Genomic DNA, 20558 nt, shown 5'->3' with positions numbered 1-20558 from the left:
TCTATGCTGCCAGGGTTTGGTGTTACTGCTGCTTGTGTTAGTAGTTGCTATTTATTTAGTGACTTTTCTGAACTTCTTCTGTAAAGTCTTGCATTATATGTCATGTGTTCCCACTAAAGTCTCTCCTCGGTTAGCTTACCGATCAGCTAATGATTAAATGAAGATTTACTTAAATTCCTGGAACTGGTAAGTCTCCTAGTTTTTGCCAAGGGGCTCTGGGTCCATGTTGGGGCATACCTTCAGCACTCAGCTAGACAATTTACAGCCATGCCTTAGCTTTCACTTCTTGCTTGTGCAGAACCTCAAGATCAGCCAGGGATGAGAGTTTGTGAACTTAGTAGGTCTTTCCTGACCATGCTGACAGCCTGCCCTATGCATGTGCATGACATTCCAAATTGCCAGGAATATGTCTTATGGACTTCTAGTTTCCCAAACGTATATCAGAGTGTTTCAAAATTCCTGTGGACATCTTATTCCTCAGCTTTTCCTATTAAGCTTTTTGATTAGGCTTTTTTTCCCCAAACTGTTATTCATTGCCCAATACAGTTGCCATGTTAAAACACTTGTCTGTAATTGTTTTCCAAAAGCACCCTCTTGGAGAGGCTTTAGCACTAGACAGCTTTCATTCTGGTCAAATAAAGACAAACCTTTCAAATGAAGTCTTCCAGGGAACCACCAGACAGATGACATCATGACAGTTAACTGAGAATAAGGCTTTGAAGGAGCTCCAGCTCCATTCAGCTCCCTCTGGTTGGGGATGTGGGCTGTTTTTCAAGGTGACTACTGAGCTAGAGAGTGAGGAATGGTCTAAGGCAAGTTAACACAAATCTCATTGTTCTTACAGAAATTTTTCTTGAATAAATGCTCCTTGGGTTGCTGCAAGACTTTGGTTACATTTCTAGAGTTCTGAAAAAGTTTATTCTGGTCAATTTTTTTTTTGGCCATTTTTTTGGTGTTTGTTGCTTTTATGAAGGGATGAATTTTTGGATGTCTTTTTTTTTTTTTGAGACAGAGTCTCGCTCTGTTGCCCAGGCTGGAGTGCAGTGGCACAATCTCGTCTCACTGCAAGCTCCGCCTCCTGGGTTCACACAATTCTCCTGCCTCAGCCTCCCGAGTAGCTGGGACTATAGGCGCCTGCCACCATGCCTGGCTAATTTTTGTATATTTAGTACAGACGGGGTTTCGCCTTGTTAGCCAGGATGGTCTTGATGCCCTGACCTTGTGATCCACCTGCCTTGGCCTCCCAAAGTGCTGGGATTACAGGCGTGAGCCACCGCGCCCAGCCTGGATGTTTTTATTCCACCATTTTCACTGATGTCACTTACAACATGGTTTTAAATCTCTGAAGGCTCACTGGGCACATGCCTGTAGTCCCAGATACTCGGGAGGCAAAGGAAGAAGGATCCTTTGAGTCCAGGAATTCTGGGCTGTAGCATGCTATGCTGATTGGGTGTCTGCACTAAGTTCAGCATCAGTATGGTGACCTCCCAGGAACAGGAGACCACCAGCTTCCCTAAAAACGGGTGTACCAGCCCAGTTCAGGAATGGAGCAGGTCAAAACTCCCATGCTGATCACTAGGGGGATCATGGCTGTGAATAGCCACTGCTCTCCAGCCTGGGCAACACAGTGAGTGAGAATGTGTCTCTTAAAAAAAAAGTCTCATTGACCATAGACTAATTAACTATTTAATCATGGGAAATGATTAGGGGAAAGACATAAAAAGAGAAACTGCAATCCACTTTTTTTTGCTCTGTCACCCAGGCTGGAGTGCAGCGGCTTGATCTTGGCTCACTGCAACCTCCGCCTCCTGGGTTCAAGCAATTCTCTTGCCTCAGCCTCCGACACAGCTGGAATTACAGGCAAGCGCTGCCGTGCCCTGCTAATGAGAAATTGTAATTCTCATAGACGTCCTCCCAGAGGAGTAGAAGAAGGTTGAAAGGCACTTCTGTATTTAGTCTTCTCAAAATTAAGGCTGGGCCCAGTGGCTCACACCAGCACTTTGGGAGGCCAAGGCAGGCGGATCACTTGAGATCAGGAGTTCAAGACCAGCCTGGCAAACATGGTGAAACTCCCATCTCTACTAAAAACACAAAAAGTAGCCAGGCATGGTGGTGCATGCCTATAGTCCCAGCTATTTGGGAGACTGAGGAAGGAGGATTACCTGAGCTTGGGAAGTGGAGGAGGAGGTTGCAGTGAGCCAAGATCACGCCACTGCACTCCAGCCTGGTCAATGGAGCGAGACCCTGTTTGGGTAGGGAGGGGAGGGGAGTGGAGGGGAGAGGAGAAAGGAAAGAAAGGAAAGGAAAGAAAATAGAAAGCAGGAAGGGGGAGGGAAGGAAGGAAGGAAAAAGAGAGAGAAAGAAAAAGAATGAATGAAGAATGAAAATAAAAATTTAAAAGAAAATCTAAGGTTAAAGTAAACCCTTTTTCTTCATACAGATTAAACACATGAGTTCAAATCACAGCTTTGCTGCTTAATAGCTTGGTGACCTAGGACAAGTTATATAACCTCTCTGTGCCTCAGTTTCCTCATTTAAAAATAGGGCAATAATAATATCTACCACGTAAGGTATTTGCTGATCACAAATACGTGGCAACGCAGTAGATACTCACTGTAATAATTATTATTTTTATAATTTCTGCAGAAGTACAAAGATGATTCTTGGGTTAACCTAAAGGCAGATTTTCTTTTATTTCTTCCTGTTTCTTTTATTTTTCTTGTTCACCTTAAAGAATTAAAAAGAAAATCGATTCCGGCATTTTGGAATAAAAATTTGCATCAAAATCAATTTATTCATTTTATTGACATATAAACAAAATGTCATTTTTTATTCAATAAACATTTGTTAAATGCCTAATACATTTCAGACATCATGCCAGGCACAGGGATGACAGGGCATGGTGGCGGGCACCTGTAATCCCAGCTACTTGGGAGGCTAAGGCAGGAGAATTGCTTCAACCCGGGAGGCGGAGATTGCAGTGAGCCAAGATTGCGCCACTGCACTCCAGCCTGGGCGACAGAGTGAGACTCCGTCTCAGAAAAAAAAAAAAAAAAAATGTGGTATCTGCCCTCAAGGCGCTCATAGTCCAGGAGCCTGACAACTGGACAGGTGATTACATGCAATGTAAGAAAGGCTGTGATGTCATACAAGAAGACAAGTGGGAGTATGGTTTTGACCAGTTCCTCCTCTTAGATTTATTCCTTCTTCTTTGGCTATGAAGCAAAAGAATTGGTCCTATTTTTTTTTAACTGTGCAAATTAAACCATAAAATTTAAAAACTTTATAAAGATAAAAGACAAGCAGCCAGCCACAGTGGCTCACGCCGGTAATCCTATCAGTTTGGGAGGCTGCGGCAGGTAGATCACCTGAGGTCAGGAGTTCAAAACCAGCCTGGCAAACATGGTAAAACCCTGTCTCTACTAAAAATACAAAAATTAGCTGGGTGTGGTGGTGGGTGCCTGTAATCCCAGCTACTCGGAAGGCTGAGGCAGAACAGGAGAATTGCTTGAACCTGGGAGGCGGAGGTTGCAGTGAGCCAAGATCGAGCCATTGCACTCCAGCCTGGGCAACAAGAGCGAGACTCCATCTCAAAAAAAAAAAAAAAAAAAAAAATAGATGAACAACTTGAATTATGATGAGCAACTTGAATTATGGAGGATGCTAGAAATAGTGTTTCCTCCACAGTCAGGGCTTCCTACCAACATACTCACTTTTAGGGTTTTTGACCTGGAAAGTTCTGTGGCATATTTTTTCTTTGCTATCCACTTTTTTTTTCCTTGTAGTTCTTGCCCTCGTTCTATCCTTTATCTTCTAGAGACCTCGGTAGTTCCCAGAGGAATAGTGCTTTATGGAGTCTAATGGTGATTTCTTAGGTAAAAACAGGAAACATTTTTTTCTTTTTTACCTACAAGTTCCGTACCAAAAAATGAATGTAAACTTTCCATGCAGTTTCACACACTGAAAATGCAGGTTATTTTAATTCCATTGCATTTTTCAGAATTCTGAATCGCAATCCTCTGACAACTGTTGAAGATCCGTATCTCTTTCAATTGCCAGCATTAAAATATCTGTAAGTACCATAGTACTCTCGTGAGTCATGAGATGATTTATGCTTTTTAAATTGTTCATCAAAGCTTAAGCATTTTACATTTAGGCTAAAATGTCATAATTCAAATTTTAACTGGGTTATTGAAAAAAAGTTATTGGCGAAGAAAAAAATTAAGAGGATGTATAATGGTCAAGACAGCCAGCAGGGGAAGAGAACAGCATTGAAGAACTCATATAGATTTGGAACATGTAGACACATGGAGGAATATTATTTAACCAAGAAAGCAAAGGGGAAAAGGTGTTCATTATTCTAAAAATGAAGAAAAGCGTAAATAAGATGGTGAGTGCAATATGAAAGTGAGAAGATAATGGTAAAAAAAAGGTGTAAGTTCTGCTCTTGAGTATCATTAATTTGATGATGCAAATCAACTTTAATTTCTTTAATAAGAGTCCCCTGGAATTCTACAGCAAATAAACTCTTGAGCTGGCTTATTTAATAGAGAAGCCAAAATTGAATTGTTAAGTACAGAATTTTTTATTGGGGTTCATATCATGAATGTTTCGGCTTTCTTCTTCAGAGACATGGGAACAACGCTAGTCCCACTTACAACACTTAAGAACATTCTCATGATGACTGTTGAACTGGAAAAACTGTAAGTTATTTTTTTTCTGAGATTTATTTTTACTTAGTTGGTTCTTTAAGTTCGTTTTATTATTTTCTTAAGTCAGGTTCATTGAGGTATAATTTTCATATAGTAACATTCATGCTTTTTAAGTATACAGTTTGATGAGGCTGACAAATGTGTAGTTACATAACCACCACCACATTCCCAGTATAAAGCATTTCTGACGCCTCAAAAAGGCCCCTCCTGTCCCTTTGTAGGCAATCCCGTCCTCCCACCATCAGCCCCTGTTAGCTACTAATCTGACTTCTGTTCCTATACTTTTGCCTTTTCCAGAATGTCTTATAAATGAAATCATATAGCATGTAGCCTCTTGTGTTTGGCTCCTTTCACAAAGCCTAATTTTTTTTTTTTTTTTTAAATGGAATCTCACTCTGTCGCCCAGGCTGCAGTGCAGTGGCATGACCTAGGCTCACTGCAACCTCCACCTCCCAGGTTCAAGTGGTCCTCCTGCCTCAGCCTTCCGAGTAGCTGGGATTACAGGTGCATGCCACCACACCTGGCTAATTTTTGTATTTTTAGCAGAGACAAGGTTTCACCATGTTGGCCAGGGTGGTTTCGAACTCCTGACCTCAAGTGATCCGCCCGCCTCAGCCTCCCAAAGTGCTAGGATTACAGATAAGATCCACCTTGCCTGGCCTCACTCTGAAGAATTTTTTTTGAGATTATGCTACCATCCATGTTGTTGCACCTATCACTACAGCTGGCCCTCCATATCTGCAGGTTCCTCATCCGTAGATTCAATGAACCATGGATGCAGAATATTTGGAAAAAATAAAATATATAAAACAACAATACAATAATAAAAACAGTAGAAAATTTAAAATACTGTATAATTATGTACATACCATTTACACTGTATTAGGTATTTAAAGTATACCTGAGGCTATATACAAACATGTTATTTCATAAAAAAGACATCAGCATCTGTGGACTTTGGTATCTGCAGGGGGTCCTGGAGCCAATCCCCTGCAGACACCGAGCGACAACTGTTCACTCCTTTTCATTGCTGAGTAGTATTCCGGTTGTGTGGAAACGCCATCTCTACTAAAAATTCACAAATTAGGCAGGTGTGGTGGCACATGCCTGTAATCCCAGCTACTCAGGAGGCTGAGGCACGAGAAGTGCTTGAACTTGAGAGGTGGAGGTTGCAATGAGCTGAGATTGCACCACTGCACTCCAACATGGGCGACAGAGTGGGACTCTGCCTAAAAAAAAGTAAAAAATAAAAATGTTTTCTGAAGACCAGAAGTTTTTAATTTTGATCAGCTTTAAGTTAGCATTTTTTTCTTAAATGGCTTGTGATTTTTTGTTTCTTACCTAAGAAATCTTTAAGAATTTGTTGTCTAATCCAACGTCTAAAAGATTTTCTCCTATGTCTTCTCCCAGAAATTATATACATTTAGGTCTATGATCCATTTTGAGTTAATTTGCATATATGATGTATCTTTTATTTTTATTTTTTATTTTTTTGTAGAAATTAGGTCTCAGTATGTGGTCCAGGCTGGTCTCAGACTCCTGGTCTCAAGTGATCCTCCTGCCTCACCCTCCCAGAGTGCTGAGATTACAGGCATGCGATACCGTGCCTGGCCTTCTTTGCAGGTTATATATATATATCAGCCAGGAGTGGTGGCACACGCCTGTAGTCCCAGCTACTAGGGAACCTGAGTCAGAAGGATCACTTGAACCCAGGAGGCAGAGGCTACAGTGAGCCAAGATTGCACCACTGCACTCAGCCTGTGTAACAGAGCGAGACCCAGCCTCAAAATAAACAAAAGAAACACCTTTGTGTCAGAGTTAAGGTTGCTGTATAACAAAATGCTGGGTTACGGTTCCAGGTCCATTCCATATGAAGATCAGAGGCTTCCACTGGACCCAAGGGAATAATACTAGTCACTTGTGATTATTCCTCTATAGGTTCGAAAGATGTGTCAGGCCAACTTATTGGATGCAGTTTTAATCTAAAACTCTATACATTGTACCCCCAACTCATAGACTTCATGTATCCATGAAACCCTCTTCTGTTTTCAGTCTTAATGTGGCCCTAATAAAGCCATCCTTTTGGAGGACTCAGAAAAGGCCCCCCAAAACCTCTGCAACATAATAATTATAGTTAACTCTTATTGAGCACTCACTGTGCACCAGGCATTTTTCAGGTATTGATTCATTTGATCCTCAAAATTCATTAGAGGTAGGTACTATTATAATGACAAGGCCAAGGAACAGAGATTAAGCAATTTGCCCAAATTCACATTATTAGCGGAGCTGAGATTTAAGCACAGTCTGGCTGTGGAATCTGTATCCTTAATGACCATGCTATACTGCCTAAGATTAACCTTTTACTTCAGTTACAGGGATTGTTTTTATCTCTCTGAAAGTGCCCCAATAAGCCACAACAATAAATGAATCAATTGTCTTGGTTACCTCTTTTGCCCAAATTTACATGTTGAAAAAAATTCAAACAAGCCAGAAAGATGAAAGAATAGTACAGAATCCAATCAAAGATCAGGCACTGCATGTCATGTCTTCATTTCCTTTAATCTAAAACATGCCTCTACTTTCTTTGATCTTTCATGACATTGGCATTTTTTAAGAGTCAAAGATAGTTTGTCTTGTAAATTGTCCCACAGTCTGGATTTGTCTGTTTCCTCATGATGAAATTCAAGTTAAGCATTTTTGGGAAAAATACTGCATAGGTGATGTATCCTTCCTGCCTCGTAACTGCAGGTGGCCTGTAATACTAAGTTTGATCATTTGACTAAGGTGATCTTCCAGATCTCTCCATTGTAATTATTTTGCTGGGTGCAGTGGCTCCCACTTGTAATCCCAGCACTTTGGAAGGCCGAGGTGGGAGGATTGCTTGAGCCCAGGAGTTCTACACCAGCCTGAGCAACATGGGGAAACCCTGTCACTACTGAAAATACAAAAGTACAAAAAAAAAAAAAATTAACTGGGCATGGTGGTGCAAGCCTATACTCCCAGCTACTCAGGGGGCTGAATTTGGAGGATCCCTTGAGCCCAGGGGGGTTGAGGCTGCAATGAGGTATAATTTTGCCACTGTATTTCAGCCTGGGTGACAAAATAAAAATAAAAATAAAAAATAACAATTTTCCCCTTGGTAATTAATAAATAATCTGTGGGTTGTTACTTTGAATTCAGTGAAGATCCTGTTCTCAAATGTCTTTTCACCCAAATGTGCATCAATGATAATCCTTGTCTGAATGAATTTGTATTACACTGATGGTTGCAAAGTGAAAGTTTTTAAAATTCTATCATTCCTTCTACATTTACTAGCTGGTATTATTTCACTGAAGAAGAACTCCCCCTCTTTCTTTTTGAATATCACTCTTCATGGATTCTTCTTTATATTAAATATGTTGTAACTTATTGTTGTTATTCTTTTGAATGCTCAAATTGTCCAGATTTGACCAATGCAATCTTTGTTATGTTTTAACCCCGGAATCCAGGTTAAACTAAGCTATTTTTAATGCCCAGAGTAATTTATAATATTTCCCACTCCCAACAGGAATTGAGAAAGGGACTCCAGAAGTTGGGGGCTTATTCAGACTTCTTAAAAGTCTACCTTCTTCTTCTGTACTTTCAGCCCAAAGTGAGACTTTTGCGTTGGGAAGAGATACTTCTGAATTAAACTACTAATCACTGTCACCCAATTCTAATCCCAACCACCTTTATTCTAGGCATACCATACTCACTGCCATGTTTACCCTTCGGTTGGGCAACTTTGCCCTCCTTCCTGTTGGCCTTCTGCTTCCTACCCAACTGTCCAGTCCATAGGCTTCAATGGCACCCTTTTCCCACCCCTTTGGTAGCGTTGGCTGCCTCCTTTACCTACTCAAGTAACCGCTTTACCACTAATTTATTGCTCTCTGTTTTCATCTATAGGATCTTACCTAGCCATATGGCCTGCTGCCTCTGCCAATTTAAAAACAGCATTGAGGCTGTCTGCAAGACAGTCAAGCTGCATTGCAACAGTGCATGTCTGACAAACACCATACATTGTCGTGAGTCCAAATTGCGCGGTGATAAATTGTTACATTATTTGTTTTTAAACTTTTTATTTTTAATGATGATAAAATTTTAAGCTAATGACATAATTGCTTTATTTTTATTTACTCATTCAGAGTTAAACTCCCTCAATTTCTGAACTACTCCCTTGCTGAGAGTCAGGTTCTCAGTTATTATTACAAAATTTAATAATAGAACTGTTCCATATGCACAAAGGACCAAGACAAAGGAATGGGAAGGCTAGGGAATACCATTAACATCCACACACTGTGTACTGTGCTCTCTGCTTAATGCTTTGCCCACAGTGATAATTTCTTCATATAGTGCAATGTAGTTTGTAAGCTGGTTTTAAATCCATGAGGTCTCAAGTACTCTCTGCCTTATAGGACAGATGTAGATACGGTTTTGGTTTTTCTGTTTTTACAGTTTTATAAGAGTACAAGTGATGCTGTTTTATTTGAAGCCTGAGAGCTTCTGGTTCCATAACCAGAAATTGCTACCTGGCTCTTCTAATGGAATGGAGGGCTTTTCCATTCTTAGACCATCCAACTCTGAACTTGCTCCGAATCTCAAACCTTTCTGTTCACAGAACAAACGCTCAAGGGCTTTCAAGAGTGTTTCTTAGATTAGATTTATTAGCACCAACTTCATGACTTCTAAAATGTGACTGCTTTCATGTCCAGATAGCTTGAATACAGGTATCTACCAGTGATATGGGGTGGATAATTAATAATGCTTGGTTACATAAAGTCAGTGTTGCTTATTTTTCAAAACTTTTTTTTTTTTTTTTTTACCAATTATATTATTCCCTTTTCCCCAAGAAGTGGGCAGAAAAGCTTTGTTAACCTCCTTTTACAGATGAGGAAAACAAGATCAGAGGTGCTAAGTGCTGTAGCCTAGTGCCAGGTCTTCTGGCCCCAGTTCTGGGTTCTCCCCAAGCCCATGTTTCCCCTTTCTCACAATCTTTACTTCTTCTGCTGACCCTCACCACCACCCAAAATACTTTTAATTCTGGAAAAGAAACCCAGCTGCACACTGGCACACTTGACCTTCATGCAGTCAGAAGCTTTGGATGATTCCCCATCCAAAATATTAGAGATGAAATGAAAGCAAAGTAGGCATCTGACAAAACTTGCTTTTTCCCTTCTGCATTTTAGGACCTCAAGCAATGTTTATCCAGAAACTGCTATCATATCACAGATCCATTGTGTATTTAACAACATAGGCATCCAATCTGGCAAATTTAAAAACCTCTTAACCTACACCACAAATCCCTGCCCAAATTTAAGAACTAGGGTGGACACAGTGCTTTTTTCCATGTCGCATCTTCTGTGATGGGGCTACGACATGTGGGAGCAGAGAATGGGGTGGGTGGGTGGAGCGCATGCCAGATGAGGATCTATCAGCAATGGGAGGGGGCCTCCACTTTAGCATCTCCACCCTGCTCCTCTCAGAGGACCGCCTTTCATTGCATTCAGCTGTGATGGTAGCAAGAACGCAGGCGCACCGAGGACGAGGAGAGCGGGAGCCTTGTGCTCTCTCTGCATCTGAGGCAGGACAGCACAGGGTACGGAGCAGTCTCCAGAGAGGCCAGCTCATCAGCTCATCAGGGAAGCACTTGTCTTCCACCTTGGGCTTTGACTGAGCACTGGGCAGTTGGCCCCTGGGGATCAACGAAATAATCCTAAGCAGAGTTACTCTATGTCACACTATGGAATGTTCCAAGTAGGTGGCCGTGTTTTCAAAAGATGTATTTTCTCCTTTTGTTGTTGCCATTTCATAGGTTTAGGATTGGGTGTGTGTTTCTCCTCTCTGAATGGCACTCGAATGTTTGCTGACTCCTACTCTGTGTGACTGGGGTGTACAGCTATGGACTGATGCATCCTGTCCCATCATCTTTCATGATCAAAGCAGTCTCTTCTTTTTTGACAGCTGAAGAAGCATCTATAGGGAATCCAGAAGGAGCGTTCATGAAGGTGTTACAAGCCCGGAAGAATCACACAAGCACTGAGCTGACTGTTGAGCCGGAGGCGCCCTCAGACAGCAGTGGCATCAACTTGTCAGGCTTTGGGAGTGAGCAGCGAGACACCAATGACGAGAGTGATGTTATCAGTGCCCTAAGTTACTTGCCGTATTTTTCAGCGGCAAACCTAGATGTGAAATCAATGTTATTACCATTCATTAAACTGCCAACCACAGGAAACAGCCTGGCAAAAATTCAAAGTGTAGGTAAAAACCTGCAGAGGGTTAACAGAGTCCTCATGGGCCCAAGCAGCATCCAGAAAAGGCACTTCAAAGAGGTGGGAAGGCAGAGCATCAGGAGGGAACAGGGTGCCCAGGCATCTGTGGAGAACGCTGCCGAAGAAAAAAGGCTCGGGAGTCCAGCCCCAAGGGAGCTGGAACAGCCTCACATACAGCAGGGGCCTGAGAAGTTAGCGGGAAACGCCGTCTACAGCAAGCCTTCGTTCACCCAACAGCATAAGGCAGCAGTCTCTGTGCTGAAACACTTCTCCAAGGGCACGCCTTCTACCTCCAGCCCTGCAAAAGCCCTGCCTCAGGTGAGAGACAGATCAAAAGACTTCACCCACGCTATTTCCATTTTAGAAAGTGCAAAGGCTAGAGTCACACCTATGGAGGATTCTAAACCAATCATACGTTCCAGAAAAAAATACCACCTTCCCAAAACTCGCTCCCGCGTGGCCCACAGAACACCCAAGTTCAAAAAGAGTCCAAAGTTCAGAAAGAAAAGTTATCTCAATAGACTGATGCTCGCAAACAGGCCTCTGTTCTCTGCAGCGAACAGCCTCATAAATTCCCCTTCACAAGGGGCTTTTTCATCCTTAGGAGACCTGAGTCCTCAAGAAAACCCTTTTCTGGAAGTATCTGCTCCTTCAGTACGTTTTATAAAAAACACAAATGTAAAAGACAAAACTGCAAGAAATGCCTTTGAAGAAAACGTTTTTATGGAAAACACTAACATGCCAGAAGGCACCATCTCTGAAAACACAAACTACAATCACCCTCCTGAGGCAGACTCCACTGGGACTGCATTCGACTTAGGGCCAACTGTTACACAAACTGAGACAAAAGGGGAACACAACAACGCGGGCACTGACCTGTCCCCCGAGCCCAAAAGCTTCAATGACCCATTGCTCTCGTCCCCAGGTGATCAGTTTGAAATTCAGCTAACCCAGCAGCTACAGTCCCTTATCCCCGACAATAACGTGAGAAGGCTGCTTTCTCATGTTATCCGGATCTTGAAGATGGACTGCTCTGGGGCCGATGTGCAAGTGACCTGTGCCAGGCTCATCTCCAGGACAGGCCACCTGCTGAATCTTCTCAGCAAGCAGCAGGAAGTAAAGGCATCCAAGGTAGAATGGGATACAGACCAATGGAAGACCGCTACTTATATTGAGAGCACGGAAGCCCAGAGTGAACACAAAGAACAGAAGTCGCTTGAGGTGAGGACCACACAGAAACATGAGACCCAGATTTCTCATCATTTAGCATATCCCAGGAAAGTGCCCACACAGGAGAACCTGGGACTCCCAGGCCATAGCTTATCTTGGCCATGTAACTTTGGCCATGACAGTGATCTCCCACTTTGCTCATGTAAAGAGTGAAATAGATTAGGGCACAAGATGAACCATAGGCCGGGGGTGGTAGCTTACTCCTGTAATCCCAGCACTTTGGGAGGCCAAGGTGGGTGGATTACTTGAAGTCAGGAGTTTGAGACCAGCTTGGCCAACATAGTGAAACCCTGTCTCTACTAAAAATACAAAAATTAGCTGGGTTGATGACACGTGTCTGTAGTCCCAGCTACTTGGGAGGCTGAGGTGGGAGGATCACCTGAGCCCAGGGAGGTCGAGTCTAGTGAACGGTGATTGCACCACTGTACTCCAGCCTGGGTGACAGAGTGAGACCCTCTTTCAAAGAAATAAAAAAGAACCTGTAAGCTACTCACCTGGAATACTGGGGTTTTGAATAGTTAGCTCTCATTCTGTTTGTTTTTTTTTAGCTCACAAAGGAAGTTCCAGGATATGGCTATAAGAAGAAACTTGCCTTCGCAGTGACTATCATAGTAACAAATTTTATTATACTTCTCTGCCTCGTTGTGGTAAGGACAATAATTAATTCAGGTTTTCAGAATGTAGTCCTGTCTTTGTGTGGATTCAGAGCTCACAAACTGAAAACCAAAGCCACTTTCCCACCTGCTGCTACTTGACATACTTCTTCAGTCATTTAAGCCTGAGGTGTATGCTTTGCTCTTTTACTGCAGTGTGTATTTCAGGATTTTTAAAGGATCCTCGCTTCCAGATCTCTGTGAATTGAAACCAAATTAATCCCACTAGACTATTTTAAGAAGTCAATATAATAGCAAAATTTCTGCCACCCAAAACTATGTCAACAATTGGATGTACTCACCAAATCACCCTTACTCTGCCACTAATTTATTTCCTTGTTGCTGAAATGATGAGAGGGGTATAATCTCCACCCTCACGGAGTTGTCATCACCCTGGAGAGGAAGGAGAGAGCCAAAAGAGAGAAGTATTGTCTTGTAGACGTATTAGATTTACACAGTATCGTTCTCCAGTGTGTAAGGCATTGTCTAAAAAGGTCCATTTAAAGCACTACAGAGTAGCCATCTTTTAAAAAATTGTTGGCCACATTTTGAAGTTCACAGGCGAGGGAGAACGTCTCATACTCCAGCCGTCCTGAGCCTAGGCCCTCTGTGAGATGTGTCACCGTTTCTTGGACCCCATGTGAGACATTTCCCCTCAAATTAGAGATGCTCAACCTGCATCAACTTATCTTTTATTTTTTATTTTTATTTTTATTTATTTATTTATTTATTTATTTTTTGAGACAGAGTCTGGCTCTGTCGCCCAGGCTGGAGTGCAGTGGCCTGATCTTGGCTGACTGCAAGCTCCACCTCCCGGGTTCCTGCCTCAGCCTCCCGAGTAGCTGGGACTACAGGTGCCCGCCACCACGCCCAGCTAATTTTTTGTGGTTTTTTTTAGTAGAGACGGGGTTTCACCATGTTAGCCAGGATGGTCTCGATCTCCTGACCTCCTGATCCGCCCGCCTCGGCCTCCCAAAGTGCTGGGATTACAGGCATGAGCCACTGCACCCAGCTGCATCAACTTTTCTAAAGCCTACATCTGGCTACTCTGGGGCAAGTCCTGTTTACAGTGCCCATTCCTGGAGCTTGCCTCCATTTGTCTTTTGTTCGATTACATGATGTATTACTTTTCCCAACAGGCCAGTGCTAGCATATTGGAAGAATGATTTAATAAGCTGGCAACCTTGACACTATGCTACCAGTCCAACCCTATTTGCCTCATTTACCATTTCCATTATTGTGGCAGCCCTCCATTCCAGCCACAGCAGCCCCTCACCACACCCCAGTCACACCACCCGCATTTCTGCTTTTGTCTGTGTTTGTCCATAAAATGCCCTTATTTCACTCTGCCTGTGGGAGTCCTATGAATCTCTCAAAAGCCAACTCAAGTTTATCTTTCTTCTTGACACCTTCCCTGAATATTCCAGCCCTGCTGAGCCTAGTCCCTTTGTGAGATTTGTCACCATTTCTTGGACACCATATGAGAGACTTCAGAGGCTGAAGTGGGAGGACTGCTTGAGCCTGGGAGGTCAAGGAGGCAGTGAGCTGTGGTCGTACCACTGCACTCTAGCCTGGGCAACAGAGCGAGGCCCTGTCTCAAAAACAGCCACCACCAAAAACTGTCTTGGGATTTGAATAGGATTACGTTAAATTTTAGATGAATTTGAGAATTGACATCTGTACGACATTCTAGGAACGTGCTATCTCATGTCATGTGTTCATTTCCTGTTCCTGTCTTTCAGAAGAGCTTTAGTGTTTCCATATATAGATCTTACACATCTCTTGTTAGATAAAAGATCTTTGTATTTTTGTTCCTAAATACTTCATACATTTCTATTGCCATTGTAAATGGGATCTTTCTTCCATTTTCTAATTAGTTATTGGTGGTACCTGGGAAAAGTATTTGAGGTTTGTGTGCTGATTTCTTGATTTTGTAGATAGCCGCTGTATTGAATTCTCATTACTTCCAGTAAAATCTTAGTTGATTCTCTTAGGCTTCTTTGGCTAACATTTATCATTTAATATGCAAATAATGATAGTTTTGTCTTTTCCTTTACAATACTTCTATTCTTTCCTTCCTTTCCCCTTTCCTTTTTCCTTTCCTTATTTTTTTCCTTCTCAGGGCCTTGTTGTCACCCAGGCTGGAGAGCAATGGTGTGATCTAGCTCACTGTAACATCAAACTCCTGGGCTTCAGGGATCCTCCTGCCTCAGCTTCCTGAGTGGCTGGGACTACAGGCAGGCAGCTAATTTAAAAAATTTGTTTGTAGAGACAAGGCCTTGCTATGTTGCCCAGGCTGGTTTTCCTGCCACTTCAGAGGAGGAACTCAGGTTTCCTTTTTCTCCTACTTTTAAGAGTTTTTATTAGGAATTATCTGTTGAATGTTATCTAAAACAGTCAATAAAATGTATTAAGTGTCAGCTGCATGCAAGACCCTAAGTTAGATACAGTCAGCCCTCTTCATCAGCAGGTCCACATCTTCAGATTCAACTAGATCAGGCTGAATATTTGAAGAAAAAAAAACAATAAAAATGCAAATAGAAAGTAAAATATAACAACTGTCACCACTGTACAATATGTATACATTTTATTAGTGATGACTTAAATTACATGGGGCCAGGCATGGTGGCTCATGCTTGTAATCCCAACACATTGGGAGGCTAACCTGGGCAGCATAGTGAGAGCTTGTCTTTATTAAAAATTTAAAAAAAAAAAAATAGCCAGGTGTGGTGGTATGCACCTGTAGTCCCAGCTACTCAAGAGGCTGAGGTGGGCGGGTCACTGGAGCCCAGGAGGTTGAGGCTACAGTGAGCTGTGATCGTGACACCGCACTCCAGCCTGAGTAACAGAGGGCAATCCTGTCGCTAAGTAAATAAAGTATAGGGGGGATGTGTGTTGGTTATAAGCAAATACTATAGCATTATATGTAAGGGATTGAGCATCCACAGATTCTGGTATGGTGTGGGGGCGGTATCCTAGAACCAGTCCCCCGCAAGATAGCAAGGATGACTGAACTATGGAAGAATCAAAGCAGTGTTACACAGCATACAATTCCTGTCTTCAAAAAAGTTACCTCATCAGGTAGATGAGACTTATAATGAATAAAAGGAATCAATACAGATTTGGAGATGGTGGTTATTGTCATAGATAATCTTAATTGTGTTTTCTTCTAAAACAGATTTGTTGTCACCGAAGGCCACCACAAGAAGATAAAGAAGGATTCTCAAGGTAAATATTAGTCTGGTGATTTTTTTTTTCTTTTCTTTTGAGACGAAGTTTCCCTCTTGTTGCCAGGCTGGAGTGCAATGACACGATCCCGGCTCACGGCAACCTCCACTTCCCAGGTTCAAGCGATTCTCCTGCCTCAGCCTCCCGAGTAGCTGGGGTTACAGGCATGCACCACCACTAGTCTCGCAAAGTTTTAATTAGAATTTTAGAATTAGAGGAGGGCTTAGAACTCTACCCTCATTTTTCAGTGAGGGAACTACCCAAGACAGGACAAATACTTACTTACCCTAATGCTTAGCCTGGCTCCAGTGAAATTAGCTCCCCAGCCAAAGCTGAGCTGGATGGAACTAACAAGGACACACCTGCTGTCCCCAGCCCTTTCAGGAGGTGGGGAGGGATAGGAAGGAGAAAGGTTTTGGTGCCTGTTGCTGCTGATGGTGGGCATCAGGCCAGGCCAGGGGCCTTCTTGGAGGCTCTGGGAAAGGGGAAGGGAAGGCCACCGGGTGTGAGAGAGAGGGCACTCGTCTCCTTCAAGGCTGATGGAAGGTAGGATATGTGAGTCCTTCCTCTTAAGTGGCAGGAAACAGTACTTTCTCTTTTTTATTTATTTCTTTTTTTTTCCCTGGATCCTAGAACTGAGGAAACACTATTTTCTCATCTTACTTGTTTTTGGGTCCCCACTCTATTCCTTTTATGCAAACCTCACAGAATTTTAACCAGAAAGGCCAGGCAGGATGGCTCACACCTGTAATCACAGCACTTTGGGATCACTTGAGGTTAGGAGCTCGTGACCAGCCTGACCAACATGGTGAAACCCCATCTCTACTAAAAATACTAAATTAGCTGGGCGTGGTGGCGCAGGCCTGTAATCCCAGCTACTTGGGAGGCTGAGGCAGGAGAACTGCTTGAACCCAGGAGGCGCAGGTTGCAGGGAGCCAAGATAGCACCATTGCACTCCAGCCTGGGGAACAAGAGCAAAACTGTCTCAAATAAAAAAAAAAAAAAGAATTTTAACTATGGAGAGCTTAGACAGTAGTTTGTCCTTTTATGACAGGAAAACTGAGAAAGAGAAAGGGAGAGTGTCTTGCCCCATGGTCACACAATGCACTCTGCATTTTCCTATTTTATTCACATTCAAAAAGAACATGTTGTGCTTTAAGCTGATTTCACAGCTCACTCACTCATCAGTGACAGCCAGCCGTATGAAGACTGTGAGATAGAGAACTTGGCTAGCTGCACTCAGGCATTTGCTTGAGGTGATCCAACTTATAGAATAAAGTATCTAGAAAAGGAAGAACCACTTCATCTCCCACCCCCCATCAAATGATGCCTGTGAGACTAAGTCCGAAGGGGACTGATATAAAATGCTTCTGCCCAGCATGGTTGTGCAGTTTGTTCACTGCACAAGGGCACTTGGCCAAGGGGGTGAGTGGGACTGAACATCCTGCCCCTGCTCCGTGCTGAGCCACATACAAAGTCCCCCCAGTATATTGTGGGGCCCTTCTGGACAGACATGGAGAGCTTCTGAAAGTCCCACATGCATGGAATTATTTTCAAGACCCCAGGTATGTGGTCTGTGGTGGTTCTTCTCACTGTGATTATGGACTGAGATACTCATTTAGTCCTAATAAGACCAGAGAAGTACATTGTGAGATACGTGGGAAAGGGCTGCACCACTCACTGTCTTGTGCATGTGTCTCCCCAGGGGCATTTTCAGATTTCTGCCACGGAAGAGATGCTCTTCGCAAAGGGAGAGTCAGGTACATTGGAGGATTCATTGCTGTGGCCAGGGAAAGCAGAGGACATGCAAAATTAATATTTCCCTTTCTGTCTTCTAGGATGGACTTTCCTCATTCCGACAGCCGCTCTGGCTTAAAGATATGTACAAACCTCTCAGTGCCGCAAGAGTAAATAATCACGCAAGGAAGCTGTCCGAGTCATCTCCTGAGGACGAGATCCTCAACTGGGACCCTGGGTAAATGACGGAGCCCTCACAGTTCCCATCTAAAATGGGGGGGGGGGGGTGAGAAGCTTAATTGCTCCTTTCAAGAATCAAAACCTTGGCATTGTTATTCTTATCCCAGGGACAGCGAAACCCCAGCAGAGAAAGAGGAGGAGAGTGAAGCCCTGTCACAGGAGAACACAGACTGACCCCAGCCCACCTCAGGCCTCCTGCAAAAATACGTAGCATAAACAACAAAGGCCATCAGAAGGAAAAGCAGGAGTGAAGCCGGCGGTCCATGCATCCAGAGGCAGTGGGCAGAGGAAGCACAGGGCCATCGTTCCCTCCCTTGTTTCTCAGTCTAATTAGTCACCCAGACCTGAAAACATATCCTCAGGGGGTGGAGATTTTGCAATTAAATACCATTGTTTTTGGTGCCCTCTCCCTTGGTTCATCAAGCACCAGTCATATAATCCCACATACTTGAACTCCTGCCCACAGGGGACCTCCCATCTCCTGGCCCCTATCATAGGATCACTGGGCCTACCTGCACTGTGGGGCCAAGCCCTGCCTTTTTCCCAAGCCCTCAAGCACATGCATGAATGTTCATCCAGACTTGGTAGGGGGCTTTTCACCCTTACAAGATGACAAAAGATTCACATTGTTTTTTATTTGTTTTTCTTTTTAAAAATCCCAACCCTTGGATAGCAGGGAGGTGCTGGAGGGGTAGGGTCCAGAAGAGCGTGTGAGAACAGTAATTTCCCAAGAGCGTGTGAGAACAGTAATTTCCCAAGCCCTCTGCGGGACTGTATTTCAGAAAACATACTGGTGGGGCTACCTCTCCATTCACATGTACTGCCCTAGCCTTTCCCCATCCCCCGCTGATGCACATCCGTAACTGTACTGTTCCATAACAGCAGCAGAATGTTGCAGAAGGCGTCAGGATTCCTCCACTCCATCTTCAAAGAAAAAGTCACTAATAAATCACATTTGGTAGGTTAGTGAACGTTAAACACATTAGGGAACAAAAGAAAATCGGAATGAACAAGAATTGGTAATCTACCTAATTGAACACAAATGAACTCTGGCAGTTCGGTAATAGGAGGTAAAGAACGGCGCTAACTGCAGAACAGCAGCCCCCCTACCTTCCCAGGAGCAGTGTGACTGGGAAGCAGCCCCGTGTGTGTGCTGGTGCAGGTTCTAAGCAAAGTGAGCTGCCCATCAGTTCCGATGAGTTTGCTAATGCTGGACATAAGACACCTGTTCTCTTGCTGCCTGCCCCAGTTATCTCCCGAAGTTCTTTACTGAGAATGAAAAGCATCTTTCTCTGTGTGGTGACTTCAGTGGGCCAACAAATATTTGAGTTTAAAGCACAAGACTAAATAATCATAGGCAGAGCAGCAGCTACCATTTACAATTTGCTTACTCGATGTAAACCCTGGGTTAGGCATTTTACAGTCATATCATTTAGCCCAGCAATTCATGGAAGCATAGTTGTTAAAATCATCTGACACTTTGGGAAGCCGAGGCGGGCGGATCATGAGGTCAGGAGATCGAGACCATCCTGGCTAACACGGTGAAACCCCGTCTCTACTAAAAATACAAAAAAATTAGCCGGGTGTGGTGGCAGGAGCCTGTAGTCCCAGCTACTCAGGAAGCTGAGGCAGGAGGATGGTGTGAACACGGGAGGTGGAGCTTGCAGTGAGCCAAGATCAAGCCACTGCACTCCAGCCTGGGCAAGAGAATGAGACTCCGTCTCAAAAAAAAAAAAAAAAATCATCTGACAGATAAGGATACAGGGCTCGAAGAACGTAGGTGACCTGCCCAAAGTGTCCAAAGCCACACATCCAAAATGACAAAGTAGGGTTTTAAGCCAGCACTGTTAGACTTCAAAGCCTCTTAACCATTCCACTGCCCTGCTGTAGGGCATAGGGAGATGGGGGGATAAGCCAGGGTTGCCATCAAAGAGTTAATATAACAATAACATGTGGATGGTGAGGATGATTGCAGCTGCTGTTATTGGCACCAGCTGTGGTACAGGTACAGTGCTAAGCACTTTAATTACACTGTTAAGTCACCAGGACAGAAGCTCCCCACACCAGCTCTAATAGGGGTGAGTGTTGGACATAAGCAGGGAGCTGACAAGAAGCCAAGACAAGGCCGGGTGCAGTGGCTCATGCTTGTAATCCCAGCACTTTGGGAGGCTGAGGTAGGTGGACCACCTGAGGCAGGAGTTCAAGACCACCCCGGCCAACATGGCAAAACCCTGTCTCTACTAAAAAATACAAAAATTAGCTGGGGGTGGTGATGCACGCCTGTAATTCCAGTTACTCAGGAAGCTGAGGGAGGGAGAATTGCTTGAACCTGGGAGGCGGAGGTTGCAGTGAGCTCATAATGGGCCACTGCACACCAGCCTGGGCAACAGAGCGACATTCCATCTCAAAAAAAAAAAAAAAAAAAAGCCAAGACTAGAGATCCTTGCACTGCTGGGCTCCCAAACTCTGGA

The 20558-nt window shown here is 43.6% G+C and overlaps 1 protein-coding gene across 5 annotated transcripts in view; it reads left to right on the top strand.

Moving 5' to 3' along the window:
• The window catches only part of LOC116474986 (leucine-rich repeat-containing protein 37A2-like), a 42639-nt gene extending 23933 nt beyond the window's left edge, over nucleotides 1–18706 (top strand). For 2 of the 5 annotated variants that reach the window (XM_058446079.1, XM_032163932.3), the window contains 9 exons: nucleotides 4001–4072; nucleotides 4629–4703; nucleotides 8637–8755; nucleotides 10692–12220; nucleotides 12778–12876; nucleotides 16061–16110; nucleotides 17816–17870; nucleotides 17949–18085; nucleotides 18195–18705. In XM_058446079.1, the coding sequence (XP_058302062.1) occupies nucleotides 4001–4072; nucleotides 4629–4703; nucleotides 8637–8755; nucleotides 10692–12220; nucleotides 12778–12876; nucleotides 16061–16110; nucleotides 17816–17870; nucleotides 17949–18085; nucleotides 18195–18261 (2203 nt within the window). In that variant the 3' untranslated portion in view covers nucleotides 18262–18705. Of the gene's footprint in view, nucleotides 1–4000; nucleotides 4073–4628; nucleotides 4704–8636; nucleotides 8756–10691; nucleotides 12221–12777; nucleotides 12877–16060; nucleotides 16111–17815; nucleotides 17871–17948; nucleotides 18086–18194 lie in introns of all 5 variants that reach the window. The other 3 variants (XM_058446080.1, XM_058446081.1, XM_058446078.1) reach the window with 3 other exon arrangements.
• Nucleotides 18707–20558: the final 1852 nt, after the last annotated feature.

Source organism: Hylobates moloch, unplaced genomic scaffold (genome assembly GCF_009828535.3).
Source record: "Hylobates moloch isolate HMO894 unplaced genomic scaffold, HMol_V3 SCAFFOLD_10, whole genome shotgun sequence".
Lineage (NCBI taxonomy): Eukaryota > Metazoa > Chordata > Mammalia > Primates > Hylobatidae > Hylobates > Hylobates moloch.
The sequence above is the reverse complement of the archived record's forward strand: the minus strand, read 5'-3'. Positions and strand labels throughout refer to the sequence as shown.